The following is a 16,814-nucleotide window of genomic DNA, read 5'->3' on the forward strand; positions in this document are numbered from 1 at the left end:
AATTAATGTCCCAAATTGTACTCTTAAAAACGGTAGACTCTTTGTCATATATATATATTATCATAATAATTTTAAATCTCCCATCAGTTATGACAAATGCTATTGATAGATATATCAAGTAGGAAAGTCAGTCATTGTATTTCTTTCCCACAACAGCAAATTCTGAAAAACTGAAACAGAAAAAGTGAAAAATGTCATTGGTGTTCACTGACCAGTGATAGAGGAAAAACAAATTCATACCAGTGTTGTCTAATATATATGATGTTTATTCATTTTCATTACAGGTATACTCTTCCAACACAGCATACCTTCTTTCTAACATCCACATGAAACAAAGTTTCGATGAGCACAGCGATTATCTTGGGCATCATTAATTTTAAAACATCCTAAGGTTTTATCAGCTGAGCCTCTCGTCTGAAGTAACCAGTGTCTCCTATTCAGCTACCAGGCTTTCCCTAGACCATGGCAAATGCAGGTTTGGCATTAATTTAAAGGTTGGGATAGTTTCCAAAAAAAGAATAGACAGAAGTGTCAACATTAACTGAGGTTTTAAAGAAAAAGATCTATGGACTGTGAGCAGCTCCTGGAGGGTAGACGCTCACCTCCCACAAAGTGTGTGTGTGGGGGTGACAACCAAACTCACTGCCGCGGAGTCGGATCTGACTCATAGCGACCCCTCCTTAGGTTTCCAGGCGGTATCACTACGGAAATAGATTGCCCAGTCTTCCTTCCCAGGAGTGCCTGGTGGGTTTGAACCGTCAGCCTTCTGGTTAGCAGTCAAATGCCTTAGGCACTATGCCAGAACCCCACAAAGTAGACGTTCAATAAATAATTTTTATTTAACTTTGGAGAAGTTTCATTTTACAGCGCTAAAGGGGTACGAACTTCAGGGCACTGCACTCTCCCGAACACCGTTACATCCCCACTGCCCTAACATCCAACACCGAGAACGGACCGGCCAGTTCAGCATCAGTGCAAGCACCCTGGTAAATAAAGACAACGAGGGTCTGCGCAAGACCGCATTCCACATCCTAAGGTTAAAAGAAATAAAATCCTTCGCCCTCGGGCCACCGCTCACCTACCTCCGAAACCAGGAAGACAACCGGCCTCCAGCCGCCTCGGAGGGAACACCCCTGCACACCCCTTACGCTGTCAACGGACTAAGCCCAAGGCGGAGGAGTCTCCAGTGCCAGGGAAGGAGGATTCAGGAGGGCGCAGCGCTTTAGCTGGTCCTACTCGGCCTCGGAGCCGGGGCCGCTGCAGCAGTTCCCTCAAGTGCTTTGGGGCTTGTGCAAGCGCTCCAGCCCTGTCGCTTAGCAACCTGAGAAGCTGTCCAGTCTTTCCAACACGTCAAGTCCCCGCCCTTCTAGAGTATGTATGCCATTTAAAAAAAGATATGCTTCCGGGTCAAGTTAGTTTTGCGCAGCGGAAGGACTCTTCACTTCTCACATTTAACTTTGAAGGAGAGTAAAATCTCAATTGCGCGCTTATGGGTGATGTAACTAAGCAGGTCTGTCTCTCCTCCTTCGAGTTACACACGCCTCCTCTCCCGCCAATTGCTAGGCGCCATCAGGGAGGAGCTTTGCTCATTAGCCCAAACCATCTTTTCACCGTCCTCCAATCACAGCTGCGCGCCCTTGGGAACTACTTTACAGTAGCCAAACAGCGCAAGGAGAAGGGCGTGAGAAGACCATTTGGTCTTGGGAAGTGTAGTTTAATACTGGAAGGAAATGTTTCGGAGATTTCACTAACACCAGGCAGCGTAAACTACAGTTCCCAGAGGGAGTCGCGTTTGGCATAGAACACTTTCTGCTTAGCACCTCTCGCTCTGCTCCAGTCGGTTCTGCAGTAGAGGTGACCTGACTCTTTGAGGCTGGTTGTGCAGGTGTTGAAATTGTCCACGCAGTTCCCAATCATGGTGAGTGTGGGCCTCTGGCTCCTGTCCACCTCCTGGTGCCGCGCCTTTTTGTGGGATTTCTTGAGCTTGAAGGGCTTTTAGGGGGCAGCTGTGCGAGGCGTTGCCCTTCGCGCCCTTTGAAAAGCCAAGCGTTGAAGCTCTCCAGCTCATCCTCTGGGGACTATCGCAGTGACCCAGTAACTGGGGAAGGGATTGATTTTTACCTGGGGGGCTCTTGGAAAGATTCCAGAGACTTCACTGTCCTTGGAGAAACTTGATCTCAGCGCTGCTGCGTGGCGGGGGACAAAATAAGAGGCTGACGATTTTCTCCAAAGAACGTTAAGTTTGATATTGGTGAGGGAAAGGTCAGGATTTAAACCTCTTTTTCCCTCTTTAAGCCTGCAGTATTTTTAAGGTCTTTTGTCACAGAGTCCTTGAAAGCAGAAGGCCCTGGACTGTGATGGTAGTGCTTCCCAGGTGCTCTAGATTTTGATCTGCGTTTTGAGGCGATGTGTTTCCGCCATATCTAATTTCACAAAATGTTATTTAAAACCTGTTCTTCTATTGGAATGCCAGGATTTCTTGGAGCAAATGCATCACTAGCCAAGTATCTGGTAAAGATCTTTACGTTATGAATTCCAGAAACACTACTTTGAAGTGCAATACATTGTAACCATCTTGTCATGTAAGATCTGGGTACCTGGATCTCCATATCTTGTCTCTGCAGAAAGGCAGAAGTGGGGGTTGGTGGGGAAACTCTGACGTAGGAGTCATTTGCATACAGTTTGAAGGTGATATTTGACATCAAACTGAGATAAATTGCTTCGGTATTTGTATTTACAATTGAGGTTATTTTTTTTCCCTTTTTTGAAAAATACTGAATGGGTGGGGAATGTGGGGAAATGTTAGAATGAATTGGAAATTTCCCAGAAATAGAAAAGACATTTTCAAGGCAAGGGCATCTTTACAAGGGTCCAGTGGAGACAGCTATTAATTGCCAGTAACTGTTAAATCTAGGTTTCCTGTATGTTTTGTCAGATAACATAATGAGACATTTAAATGATGGTTTCAGTTCTAATAATTGTAGCAACAAAGAAGAGGTACCTTTTATCAGAAAACTTTAGACTTTATCTTTTTATAACCAGATAGGACTTTTAAAGGTCATCTTGGAAAACCTCCCTGCCTCAAATCTTAAAATTGAGATTATTGAGACCTAAAGAGAGCTCTGATGGTGCAGTGCCTAAGGCATCTGACTGCAAACCAGAAGGTGGTGGTTCAAACCCACCAGCCACTCTGTGGAAAGAAGACTGGGCAATCTACTTATGTGAAGATTTACTGCCTTGGAAACCCATTGGGGGTCGAATGTGGTTTGCTTATATTTACACAGCAGTTTGCACCATGCTCTTTCCATTTTACCTTATTGTGTCATACAGACACTTAAGTTATTATGAAAATACAAGCTCATACTGTAACTACAAACTCAACTATGTATCAGCATTTAAATTACCTCATAGTTTTGTTCTTTTCAATCCCAAATATTGGAATTCTAGAATTAGAAAGGAATCAGGAGGTTGTTTTATCTAACCTTAAAATACAGTCTGGTGACGTGAGTGATTTTCCCAAGGTCACAGAGATCCTGGGCCCCTGATTCTTGTGTTGTTTTTGCTGCACAGTAGATCAGGCCAGGCCTTACTCCTGGAAAGTCACTCGAGTGCCAGATAATATAGACACTGTGCACAGAGGAAGAGTCCTTCTCTTGGTTGCCTGATGCTGACAGCAAACTCTCACATGACTCAATCTCCCTGCCTCCTTGAGAGAGTGAGTGAACAATCACTGAGCTTGGGAAGAGCTAATCTGTTATAAGCCAATTCAAAGCTATTGTTTTAAAGGAATAAATTCTTTGCTTGTGTCTGTAGGAAGTGATAACAAGAATAAATGGTATAAAGGAATCCAAATGATACTGCTTGTTTTTTATACAGAAATATAATTAGAAAGTAAAATCTTGGGTCTTGCTGTGGAGTAACAGGACAAGCATTTGGATTTAAGCTTTACCACTGAGACTTTAGAACATGGCAAGACAGAGCCAGCATCTGCAGGAAGGTCATTAGTGCCCTGTCAAGAGCAAAAACATTCCTTCTTTGGATCTTGGCAGACTGCCCAGATATCTGAGCAAAGAATAGTAACCTGTGTTCACACTGTAACATTGGGAAGAGTCAGTGGGACTCACCCACCCTCCTTTTAAACTGCAGTTGGAAAAGAGCTGAAAGAACTAAATAAAGCACTTCTTTCCCTATTTTTATCATCAAACATTCAGGTACTAACTAGACTTCATACCACTCTTAACAAGATGGAATTACCTACCTATGAAAATAATGTGTCCAAGGTAACAGAGAGAAACTGCTGAGGTGGAATTAGCTATTTATCAGTTGGCCACAACCCCCTCATTAAGGACAATGACAACTGTGGGCACATTTTTTTGGAAGCTAAAATTGACTGCATTAATCCTCTCTGACCATCTATCCACCTGAGTTTCAGGGAGGTTAAGCCTTTTAGTTTTTCTTTTTCTTACCCAAGTTTTCTTTTTATTGAAGTAGCATATCTGTTTGTTTTTGTCCTTACCCTTACTGTCATTCATTCAACAAATATTAAATTTTAAATGCACTTTTAAAATATGCAGTTGTCTTATAAAGAAAATCCTAAATATCTTCTAGGTAAAACAGCACACGATACGTTGGAGTTTCTGGGTGGTGTGAATAGTTATGCACTCAGCTACTAACCAAAAGTTTGGCGGTTCATATCTACCTAGGGACACATCAGAAGAAAGGCCTGACAGTCTGTTTCCAAGAAATCAACCATTGGAAACCCTGTGGAGCACAGTTCTACTCTGACACACATGGGATCACCATGAGTCATAATCAACTCGAAGATTTGTTTTCTTTTTGGTAGTAAAATGTTAATGGGTCTCTTTAATTGCAGGCTGAACCGATCAGAGTCCTTGTGACTGGAGCAGCTGGTCAAATTGCATATTCCCTGCTGTACAGTGTTGGAAATGGTGCTATCTTTGGTAAAGACCAGGTAGGAGCAACTATTTGTCAGTCCTATGTCATCAGAGAATATTGTTAAAAAAGCCCTGTATTTAATTGCAAATAAATTATAAAAGAGTGAAGGAATGGGTAATCCCAATAAATGTAATAGGCGAATCACTATAAATGGAAGCTGGTAAAATGTTTATATGCACCGTTAAGGCCTTAAAAACGCATTGCAAATCAACTATTCTACATATTTACTTAACTTGCTCCATGCAGCCCACAGATGGCAGTCCCAGGGAGATGTTCACTAATGACAGCACCTATTAGGGAGAATAGGTGGAATAAAAAGTTACTGCATCAGCATTTCCTTGTTTTTAAAAAAATGGAGTTTGAGTACCAAACAGTAGGGGAGACAGCCCAATTCCAGCAGGTCTGAGTAGCATACACTAAAATTATTGTCTAAAGTATTCATTAATTCATTCACTTGGCACACAGATACTAAGTTCTTCCTTCATTCCAGATACTGTTTTCCATAAACTGAAATCAAATGTGTAGCTATTAGCAGTCAGAGAAAGCTGTGGCTTGTCATTTCAATTTGGTGTCTTTCTCATGTACTCCTTAGAAACTCAGCATGGGTGAATTTTCTGTGTCTGACAGAAAGCCACTGCTGGTTTTATAGGTTTCCTTTTCCTGAAAATAATGCAGTATTAGATGCCTTAACTCCATGAATAGGGAAATTGTACACACAATTATACACATACACAATAAACAAAACTATACTGGAGGCCTTTTTTGTGACTGAATGACGTAGGCTGCACTGATGGATGCTGTCTTTGCTATTTGGTAGCCCCTGATTCTCGTGCTATTGGATATCACACCCATGATGGGTGTCCTGGAAGGTGTCTTAATGGAACTGCAAGACTGTGCACTTCCCCTCCTGAAAGGTGAGTTGTGGGGACTAGAGAAGAGGGACTTTATAGTATTTAACATCTTTCAAAATACATTTTTATAATTAGAATTGTTAACTAGCCTCTGAATTAGAAATGATTTCATAATTTTTTTTTAAACTACAGCTACTTGGTAAGATATGTATCAAGAATAAATAAGGATAAAAACCAAAATTAACCAGTATCAGGCAAACAACTGTATTTTTTCCCAAACTGCTTATATGTATATAATTTATTATGCTACTTAAGTATAATATTGCACAAGGGTTATACACCCAAGGTTGTCTACATTGTCGTGCCACTTAAAGTCTTGTCACATGGGTGCAGTAGTAGCATCCTGCAGTGGAAAACTTTTTCAATTCTAAATGGTATCCTCCAGAGCTGTATGGTGCCCTGAGGCTGAAGTCAGGTAGTCTCTTCTATGTAGCCCATCCCATCTACTAGTCCTCTAGTTAAGTGAAAATCATGTACTTCATAGTTTGAAAAAGGCCCCCAGAGTTCTGCAAAATGCCTTTGAGATTCATTGAGTGGTTAAAACTTCAGTTAACTGTTAATGTAAGACAGAAGTCTTAAATGTTAGATATCATTTGATTAGAAGATTCATTAAAACATTAGGTTAATGGTGGAACCACTGAGACTATGGCCCCTAGCTACCCTTCAGGTCTGGAATTGAGACCACACCTGTGGTTTCCAGCCAAGCAAAGTACAGGTATGTGAGTTGAACATTTACCTCAAGTGGACACATGCCCTTGAGAGAACAATCATGGGAGAAGGAAGGGCACCTTATGCACAGGGAGACAGCTTAGGGGGCAGGAGATTATGGAGGGATGGACACTGGGAAGTGGTGCCTTGGGGAGGAAATTGGAGGGGAGCTGTTGCATTGTGGTAAATTGTGGTCAATGACATGAGACAAAGTATATGTGAACTGCTGTATCGAGAGTGATTTTGCTCTGTAAATCTTCACCTAAATCTAAATAAAATAAAATTAAAAAAAAAAAAAAAACATTAGGTTAAGTTATAAGCTAATTTAAATATTTTTCTTTAGGTATGCTTTCATCGTAGTCTTCCTCTTGTGGTAAAAATTAATTAATGATACTCTTAGAAGCCTGAACAAAGCAATATGTATATCCAAAAGAAACCATCCTCAAAATCCATATGTCTGTTCAATAAAAATTGACTAAAAGGGATATTCTACCATCTGAAGCATTTACTTGAATAGACACATAAGAGAATAAATACGTTACTCTGCTTCAACTGTTGTGCTGGCTCTCTTTTCTCATCACTACTTTCTCCATATCAGCTTTCTCTGCTGCCTTTGTCTCCCATTTTATTCCTTTCTCTGCTGTGTTCCCTCTACTCTCTAACTGGCCAAGGTTACAGTCATCTTGTCCTTGGGCAGCTGTGACTATGACAGGAAAGGATAGATTCATTAAGTAAAGATGTATGGCAGGGAAGAAAAAGATGGGTATTTTTTTCTAGCTTCTGTTCCTATATGCACCTGTCGAGGGGCTTAATACAACCTGCCGATGACACAAGTTCACTGGCCTGAAAATTTACCACTGAGAAAGTGAAATCCAGGTTTGACCTTTTAGGACCTGGAGAGAGAGAAAGAGACAATACATGTTCTTTAATCCAAACACAAGTCGTGTGTATTGAGTGGACTAATACTCACTATAACCTAGTAGTTGAACTCTGGACTGACCTTTGCTATAATTATAGCTCCACTACCTTTTAATGACAACTAGCAAATCTCTTTATACCTCAGACTCTTCATCTGTAAAATGTGAAGATTAAATTTGATAGTGCATATAAATTTTAGCATTATTGCCAACACAAAACTCAATAAACATTTATTTTTAATTTGTTAATGGTGTTGACCTTAAGGCACTTATAATTTATAGAATTAGGTGAATTACTTGCTGTTTTGTGTTATCTGTGGTAACTGATATCGATAACAAATGTTGCTTTAAGTTTTTCATCTTAAATCTTGGATTATATGTGATTATAAAAGACAGCTATATTGAACATTTACATTAGGTAGATACACTCCTTGGAGAGATCAATCATGGGAGAATAGAAGAGCCATGTATGCACAGGGAGACAGCTTGGGGGGCAGGAGTGGATGGGAGGAAAGAACATAGGGAAGAGGTAACTGAGAAGGAAATGGGAGAGGAGCTATTGCATTGTGGGAAATAATAGTCAATGTCATGAGACAAAAGTATATGTGAGTTGCTATATGGAAAGTGAATTTGCTCTGTAAATTTTTCCCAAATCACAATAAAAATTAAAAAAAAAAAAAAGACCACTATAGAATTTTTGAAATGGAGGTAATTGAAATAAGAAAAGCAAAACAAATGTATTGATATTTCTGTTAATGTTGTAGTTAATATGTTATCTATAAATTAATATATAAGGTTTTTTTTCTTAGACTCCTAAAACCTTTATAAATTTGATAAAAGTAAACATTTGCTACAAAGTAAAAGAATTAATGGGTAGGGTCAATATGAAAAGAAAACAAACTTCAAACTTTGGTTTTTAAGTAGTTCTCTGTATTTTTTGCTATGTTTATAGATATCATTGCAACAGATAAGGAAGAGGTTGCCTTCAAAGACCTGGATGTGGCCATTCTCGTGGGTTCCATGCCAAGAAGGGAGGGCATGGAGAGGAAAGACTTACTAAAAGCAAATGTGAAAATCTTCAAATCCCAGGGTGCAGCCTTGGATAAATATGCCAAGAAGTCAGTTAAGGTGACAACACTGTATTTTATGGCCTTTCCACATTAGTATTTGAAACTTCTGTTTTAGGTGAAAACTAAAATTGTTTACCTTACTTATTTTTTTCAGTTCTATACATTATTCAGTAAATACAGATACAGATTTTTGCTTGATAAACTCTACCTTTCTGTTTTTCTTTCTTAGATGAGTAGAAATCTGTATTCAGAGTTGCCTATTACAATGACATGAAAATTTATTATTAGTTCTTAAAAGGCAGCACAGAACTTTCTGGTGCTTTTGCACTAACATGCTTGGCTGGCTGGGAGTATTTTTTCAGATATTTGGATTTATGTGTGTAATTGTGGAAGGAGATGGCTGTACAACTGCATTTGTCCTTGGCAATAGTAAGTGGTAGTTACTAATTGCTCAGATTTTCTTAATCCAGGGGAATTTTAGTATGATTGCTTCTTGAGGAGGTTGAGACTGGATGACTTCCTATTTTGTCTCTGTGTTTAAGCTAGTTATCTAGTCAGTACTTTAGTTTCTGAATTTGGCTTGATATTTCAATCATGCCTTTTACCAATTAGCTATTAGTTAACAAGAACAAGCTAAAAAAAAAAATTATGTATACACGCAGGAGTTCTGGTGGTGCCTAAGACATTTGACTGCTAACCAGAAGGCTGGTGGTTCAAACCCACTCACTACTCCTCAGAAGGAAGACTGAGCAATCTACTTCTTTAGAGATATTGCCTCAAAAACCCAAGGAGGGGTTGCTGTGAGTTGTAATCAACTCAGTGGCAGTGAGTTTGGTTGGTTTTGGATGTATACATGGCTGTATTTTAATTCAGGATATTCCAAACCTCCCCAGTACAAAAAAATAGCCTGAAGTATTTTTCTCCTAAAGATTGATTCAGTAGGTCTGGGGTGGGTGGACCCTGGAAATACATTTTAACAAATATGCCAGGTAATTCTTAGGATTAGGCAAATTTAAGAAACACTTTTTTAATTCATAGAGACAAATTGTCCTGAAATAAATTGCTCAATTAGAATCAAATTTCTTGGACTACTGTTATAAGAAGGAAAATTTCACAAATGAATCCAACTGTGAGTTACTTAGAGGACTTATCTGTAAAGAAATACCCGGATCCGACTCATAGGGACCCCTCCTTGGGTTTCCAGGGTGGGATCACGCAGAAGTAGATTGCCCAACCTTCTTTCCAAGGAGTGGCTGGTGGGTTTGAACCGCCAGCCTTCTGGTTAGCAGTTTAATGGCGTAGGCACTACACCATCAGAGCTCCCAAAGAAATACTGCCTCTGTTTTGGCACATTAGAATAGAAAGACAGGTACCTTTGCTCTTGGATATTGCCTCCTTGGAAGTGATTTATATAAAAAATTATGGCTGTATTAAGTGTTTTCAGTAACCACTCCAAATACTAATAAAGTAAAAAAAGTTTTTAAAAGAAAGAGTAGAAACTTAACTACAAATTACAATGGTAACTATATGTATTTGGCTCATAAAAACTTAGTACAAAGACTACATGTGATAAAGTTTTAAGTCATATTCAAGATAGTTTAGTCAGTCAGTATACTGTCTGTAACTCTTCTGCACCTCCTATGCACTGTAGGTTATTGTTGTGGGAAACCCAGCCAATACTAACTGCCTGACTGCTGTGAAGTCGGCTCCATCCATCCCCAAGGAGAACTTCAGTTGCTTGACTCGTTTGGATCATAACCGAGCTATGGCTCAGGTAAGAACAAGGCCTTTTCAAACTAATGAATATTACACTTTAAAGCATTCTCTCTCACTTTTAAAGTAGCTGAGTCTAGTTTATGCTTTTTGTTGTTGTTGTTTCTTTAGTAGAAAGCTACTGCAGTTTATTAGGGAGTCCTTAAATCTGTTCTTTTGAGGACCAGAGGCTAGACTTACCTACTTCATTTTATGTTCAACTATATATCAATTGGAGCTCTGGTGGCATAGTGCCTAAGGCATTTGACTGCTAACCAGAAGGCTGGCGGTTCAAACCCACCAGCCACTTCTCAGAAGGAAGGTTGGGCAATCTACTTCCATAGAGATACCCCCTTGGAAACCCAAGGAGGGGTCGCTATGAGTTGGTATTGACTCAACAGCAATGAGTTTGGTTTGGTTTGGTATATTTCAATTGCTAAGTATAATCAAATGCAGGTGCTTAATGTTGCCCTGCTCTATCATGGTTAAAATTTGTTACTACTGTTGATAATTAGGGTTGCATTTTTAGGTTGGTTTTTTTTTTTTTTTTTTTTTTTTTTTAATCAAATGTGTTGTTGTTGTTGTCATATGCGGTCGAGTCAGCCCCAACTCATAGTGACCCCTCCTTGGGTTTCCAAGGCAGTATCACTACAGAAGTAGGATTGCCCAACCTTCCTTCCAAGGAGTGGCTGGTAGGTTTGAACCACCAGCCTTCTGGTTAGCAGTTAAGTGCCTTAGGCACTATGCTACCAATAATATGTAGCAGCTTATAAAAACAAAGAGTCGAGCTTTATGTGTTTGTGTGGTTCTGCTTCCTTTTTTCCCTGCAGCTAAGCAGAAAAATTTAGATTTTTAATTTGAATGTCTTAATATTATGTTATGGTGCCATAAGATTTCCTACTTTTCACTATTTAGGGGCTAAAATTGTTGACAATTTTCCTCACCCCTTAGAGTCTTAGATAAATACGTCAAGTAGGCAGTTACAGTGACCAGGGCGTATTACCTAAGGCTCCTGGGAATAAGAGAAATTAACAATTAAAATAGCTTTTCATGTACATTTGCACCCAAGGCACGATTTTAAAAAAAAGAGAAAAAAAGATAATAATAATAAAAAACAGCTTTTAAAAAAATCAGAGGCCATGCCATTCAATCAAGTGAGTTTCCTAGGCTTTCTCAAACACTAGGCACTCCTAGAACCCTGGGAAGTCGCAACAACGTTCCATTCTTTATCCTCGTTGTTTTTCTGGGCATCACTTATCCATGGATCATCACTGATAGGTCTGTGAAGTTCCTTTTCCTTAGAGAGAAATGATTTTGTTCAGTTTTAAGAAAACTATATTTTTTATCGGTAGATGGTGTGAGGTCTAGGTTGAAAAACCACTCCATCCTTAACTGGGAATTGATCATATTTCAGCTCTGAAGTGCTCATTGAAGAAGAAAAGAATGTGTATTTCTTTCTAAGCTTCTACTGAAAGAACTCTGGTGGCATAGTGGTTAAAGCATTTGGCTGTTAACAGAAAGTCAGCTGTTTAAACCCACCGACTGCTCCATGGGAGAAAGATGAGGCAGTCTATTTCAATAAAGATTTACAGGCTTGGAGTCCCTGTGGGGCAGTTCTACTCATTCCTAAAGAGTTCACTGAGTCAGAATTGACTTAGTGGCGGTGGGTTTGGTTTTAGAAGCTTCTACTGAGCATCCCAATGAATAAGGAAGACTGAAGAAGAGTGGATACTTTTGAGTTGTGGTTGGAAAAGAATGCTAAGAGTATCATGGTCTGCTAAAAGGACTAACAAATCTGTCCTGAAAGAAGTGCAGCCGGAATGCTCCTTGGAAATGAGAATGGCCAGACTTTTTCTCACCTACTTTGGTCATGTTGTCAGAAGGGACCAGTCCTTGGAGAAGGATATCATGCTTGGTATAGTAGAGGGTTAGTGAAAAAGGGGAAGACCCTCAATGAGATGGAGTGAACAGTGGCTGCAACAATGGGCTCAAGCATAGCAAGGATTGTGAGGCTGGCACAGGATTGGGCAATGTTTTGTTATGTTGTACAAGGAGTTGCTATGAGTTGGAGCCAACTCGATAACACCTGACAATAGCAACATTGAGAGTCCCTAGGAGGGGTTGGATCTCTGGTAGCATAGTGCTTAAGGCACTTGACTGCTAACCAGAAGGCTGGCAGTTCAGACCCACCAGCCACTCCTCCAAAGGAAGGTTGGGCAATCTACTTCCATACTGATACTGCCTCGGAAACCCAAGGAGGGGTCGCTATGAGTCGGGTCTGACTCCACGGCACATAACAACAACAGGAGGGGTAGGTGGTTGACATGTTTAGCTGCTAACCCAAAGATTAGAGGTCCTTCAGAAAAATCAGCCATTGGAAACCCTGTGGAGCACAGTTCTACCATGACACACATGGAGTTGCCATTAATTAGGTTCAACTCCCCAGCAACTGTTTTTTAAAGGTTCTATAAACCAAATGTTTTACATGTAATTTTTCATCTAATTTGCACATATGTGGTATGTATTATTGTCCATATTTTACAGGAAAGAAACATGAGGCTCAGAAAGGTCAGGGAACCTGCTCAAAACTATGGTGCTAGAAACTGGTGGAGCCACCTAGACTTACCTGACTCCAGAGTATGCATTCTTACATAGTGATATCGTGTGACCTAAGTTCACTTATTAGCTCTGTGACCTTGGAAAAGTATTACTTCAAAAGATAGTTATAAGGATTAAATGAGATGTGATCCATGCTAATCAATTAAGCCTTTAACCATAAAACTTGACAAATGTTCCAAAACCACTGTCATTGAGTTGATTCAGACTCATAGCAACCCTATAGACAGAGTAGAACTGCCCTATAGGCTTTCCAAGGCTATAAATCTTTATGGAAGTAGACTGCCTCATCTTTCTCTCGTGGAATAACTGGTAACTTCAAACCGCCAATCTTTTAGGTTAGTGGCTGAATGCCTTAGCCACTGCCCCTTCATTGGTTACTTACCAAAAAAAAAAAAAAAACTCACTGCAGTCAAGTTGGTGCCAACTCATAGCAACCCCTCCTTGCATTTCCAAGGCAATATCTTAACAGAAGTAGATTGCCCAGTCTTCCTTCTGAGGAGTGGTTACTAGGCTGACATAATTTGTTTTGGAATTCAGAGGACTTAGCTCTTCCTACAGACTTCGTATCACCTATAGAACTCTCCTGTGTGTTTGCAACCCAGAGCTGCATTAATGTCTGCTGACAAGGTAATTTGGCAGTGAAACCAGTTAGTTGGTATCACAGGGAAGACAATTACCAGGCCTAGAGAAGAATTAGTCAAAAAACATTTAACATTATCTATTTGATAGACATGAATGTGGCTCAAGGAGTAAGGAACTATTGTCTTGGGCACAAATATTAATTTACACAAGTTCTGACATGAGTAGTATTTAGAAACTCTTATCTCCTGGGTGCAAAGTATACCTGGCCTTTGCTCTGGTGGCGTAATGCCTAAGGCTGCTAACCAGAAGGTTGGAGGTTCAAACCCACCAGCCACTCCTCAGAAGGAAGGTTGGGCTGTCTACTTCCATAGTGACCACCTCAAAAACCCAAGGAGGGGTCGCTATGAGTCAGATCTGACACAAGGGCAGTGAGTTTGGTTTTTGGTTTTTTGGTTTTGCTGTCCGGACAGAATTAGATTAATGCAAGAGATGAAAGGAACAAGAAGGGGAGGGCAGTGGAGACAAGGGAAGAGAGGAGCCACGAAGGCCTGTGGCAAGGAAAGGCCTAGAGGATATTTGCCTTCATAGCACTTTGTAGCAGTTGAAGCCGACATTCAGGGGAGATATGGAGTGTAAATTCTTTGTAATATATATGTCCCGCTAATTATATCAAACTCCATATTACCTCAAAAACATTTTTTCAATTTCATTCAAAATGCTTTCCATTATTGAAAACACATGCTTTCAATGAAAAATTAACAGCAGGAACTAGTTTGGTCTTGAAAGGTTAAAGTAAAGACAATTTGCTTCTTACTTGATTTAAATAAATTAGCATGAAAATGAGTCAAGTCATTGCAAACATCTAAGTAATGGATGCTTTCATCTTGGTTTGGTTTGGTTTGGTTGGCTGTTGTTTTTGGTTCTTTTTTACTTTTTATTAGAATTGTAGACTCAAAAAGAAGTTACAAAAGCAGTACAAAAGGGCTTAGGTATCCGTCACACAGCTTCCCACAGTTGTGACATCTTACATGACTGTAGCGCATAATAATCAAAACCAAGAGGTTGACGAAACTACATACAATATTGTTAATTATACTAACTCAGATTTTCTTGCATTGTATGCACTAATTTTTTTCATCTTTATGAATGATTCTATGACATTTAATCACATGTATAGAGTCCTATAACCAACATCAAAGTCAAGATTCAGAACTGTTCCATCACCCACCAAAGGACTCCTTCATACTGCTCCTATATAGTCATACCCTTCCTTGTCCTTATTTGGCAGCCATTTACAACATCTATATAATTATGTCGTGTTAAGAATGTCACCAAAAAAACTGCAGTATATGGGGCAAGATGGCAAAATAGGCAGACAAAACTGAACAGACCCTCTTCAACAAAGAAAAGAAGGACCAATTAACATAGATACAGAAAATAATCCTGGAACCCAGAGCTTTGAAAGGAAAGATAAAGAAGTGGACTAAACTCCAGCTAGTAGAAGAACCTGTGTGAAAACAACAAAAAAGGAAACAGTAAGGAGCTGCGGACTGTCAGCAATCCTGAAGGCACAGACAGCTTGGATATTGCCAAGTGGTATTAGGAACTAAGAATTAACCTAAAAATCAGCCCTGCTAGCCAGGGTCTACACAGAGGACTGCACTGGTGTCTGGTAAATAAAAAGGGAAGCAGCAAAGAGAGAAAAGGGCTGAGCTATGGACTTTTGCCTGTCTGGAGGGTGCAGCCATTTTGAAGGATTACAAGCAGTTTAACCATTTTGGATATTTAAAGTGACAGCATTCTCTCAGATTTCAGGGACCTACAGATAGGCTCCACTTGCCAGAGTCCACAAGGACACACAGAAACTAAGGACTGGAAAGGTATGAATTCCCTTGTTACTCTCATACCCCGCACCCTCTTGGTGACTGGAGGTCCAGTCATCCTTTACTCCCACTCACCTGGGCCGGGAGGAAGTCCATCCCAGTCTATGTGCTCTGATGAACCTGGGTGGCCTGCCCTGCCCCACCCAGTTTTTTTTTTTTTTTTTTTTTTTTTTTAATTATTTTTCTTCCCTTCGTAGGTTCTAGTTTTTGGGTTTCTGTATCTTCCTTTTACCTGGTTCCCATTTTTTTCTTTCTTGTGGTTCTCCCCATTCCTTTTCTCCTTTTTGCATTTATCCCAACTTTTTCTTCATTATTCTTCTACTCTACCTCTTTTCTCTGTTTCAACAAACAGATGCCCCACTGGAGGCACTCACTTGATTATACCAAGAGATTTGGAAAACAGCTACCTGGCCAACTAATTGGAAGAGATCCATATTTGTACCCATTCCAAAGAACGATGATCCCACAAAATGTGGAAATTATTGAACAATATCATTAATATCACATGCAAGTAAGATCTTACTAAGATAATTCAAAAACGGTTGCAGCAGTATGTTGACAGAGAATTTCCAGAGGTGTAGGCTGGATCAGAAGAGGACATGGAACAAGGAATATCATAGCTGCTGTCAGATGAATACTGGGTCAAAGCAAAGAATACCAGAAAGATGTTAACTTGTTTTTTATTGACTTTTTAAAGGCATTTGATTGTGTAGATCATAACAAATTGTGGATGACATTGAGAAGAATGGGAATTCCAGAACACTTGATTGTGCTCATGAGGAACCTGTCCATTGACCAGGAGGCTGATGTTCGAACAGAACAAGGGGAGACTGTATGGTTTAAAATCAAGAAGGGAGTGTGTCAAGGTTGTATCCTTTCCCCATACTTGATCAGTCTATATGCCAAGCAAATAATCTGAGAAGCTGGACTATACGAAGAGGAACATGGCATCAAGATTGGAGGAAGCATCATTAACAACCTGCAGTATGCTGATGACACAATTTGCTTGCTGAAAGTGAGGATGACTTGAAACACTTACTGATGAAGATTGAAGAATACAGTCTGCAGTATGGATTACATCTCAATAGAAAGAAAACAGAATTCTCACATCTGGACCTGTAAGCAGCATCACGATAAATGGAGAAAAGACTGAGGTTGTCAAAGACTTCACATTGCTTGGTTCTACAATCGATGCCAATGGAAGCAGCAGTCAGAACATTAGACGACGTATAGCACTGGGAAGTTGGCTGCAAGGGACCTCTTTCTAGTGCTGAGGAGCAAAGATGTGTCCTTGAGGACTAAGGTGCACCTGACACAAGCCATGATATTTCCAATTGCCTCGTATGTGTGTGAGAGCTGGACAAGGAATAAGGAAGACCAAAGAAGAGTTGATGCTTTTGAGTTGTGGTGCTGGCG

At 40.0% G+C, this 16,814-nt stretch overlaps 1 protein-coding gene across 1 annotated transcript in view; it reads left to right on the plus strand.

The window, feature by feature from the left end:
• Window positions 1-4,879: 4,879 nt before the first annotated feature.
• The window catches only part of MDH1 (malate dehydrogenase 1), a 19,716-nt gene continuing 7,781 nt past the window's right edge, over window positions 4,880-16,814 (plus strand). Inside the window, 4 exon segments of the mRNA XM_007938038.2 lie at window positions 4,880-4,972; window positions 5,774-5,870; window positions 8,445-8,620; window positions 10,214-10,336. Of these exon segments, the coding sequence (XP_007936229.2) occupies window positions 5,807-5,870; window positions 8,445-8,620; window positions 10,214-10,336 (363 nt within the window). The 5' untranslated portion in view covers window positions 4,880-4,972; window positions 5,774-5,806.

The sequence above is a fragment of the Orycteropus afer genome, unplaced genomic scaffold (genome assembly GCF_000298275.1).
Source record: "Orycteropus afer afer isolate SDZICR_OR568_19922 unplaced genomic scaffold, OryAfe1.0 scaffold00046, whole genome shotgun sequence".
Lineage (NCBI taxonomy): Eukaryota > Metazoa > Chordata > Mammalia > Tubulidentata > Orycteropodidae > Orycteropus > Orycteropus afer.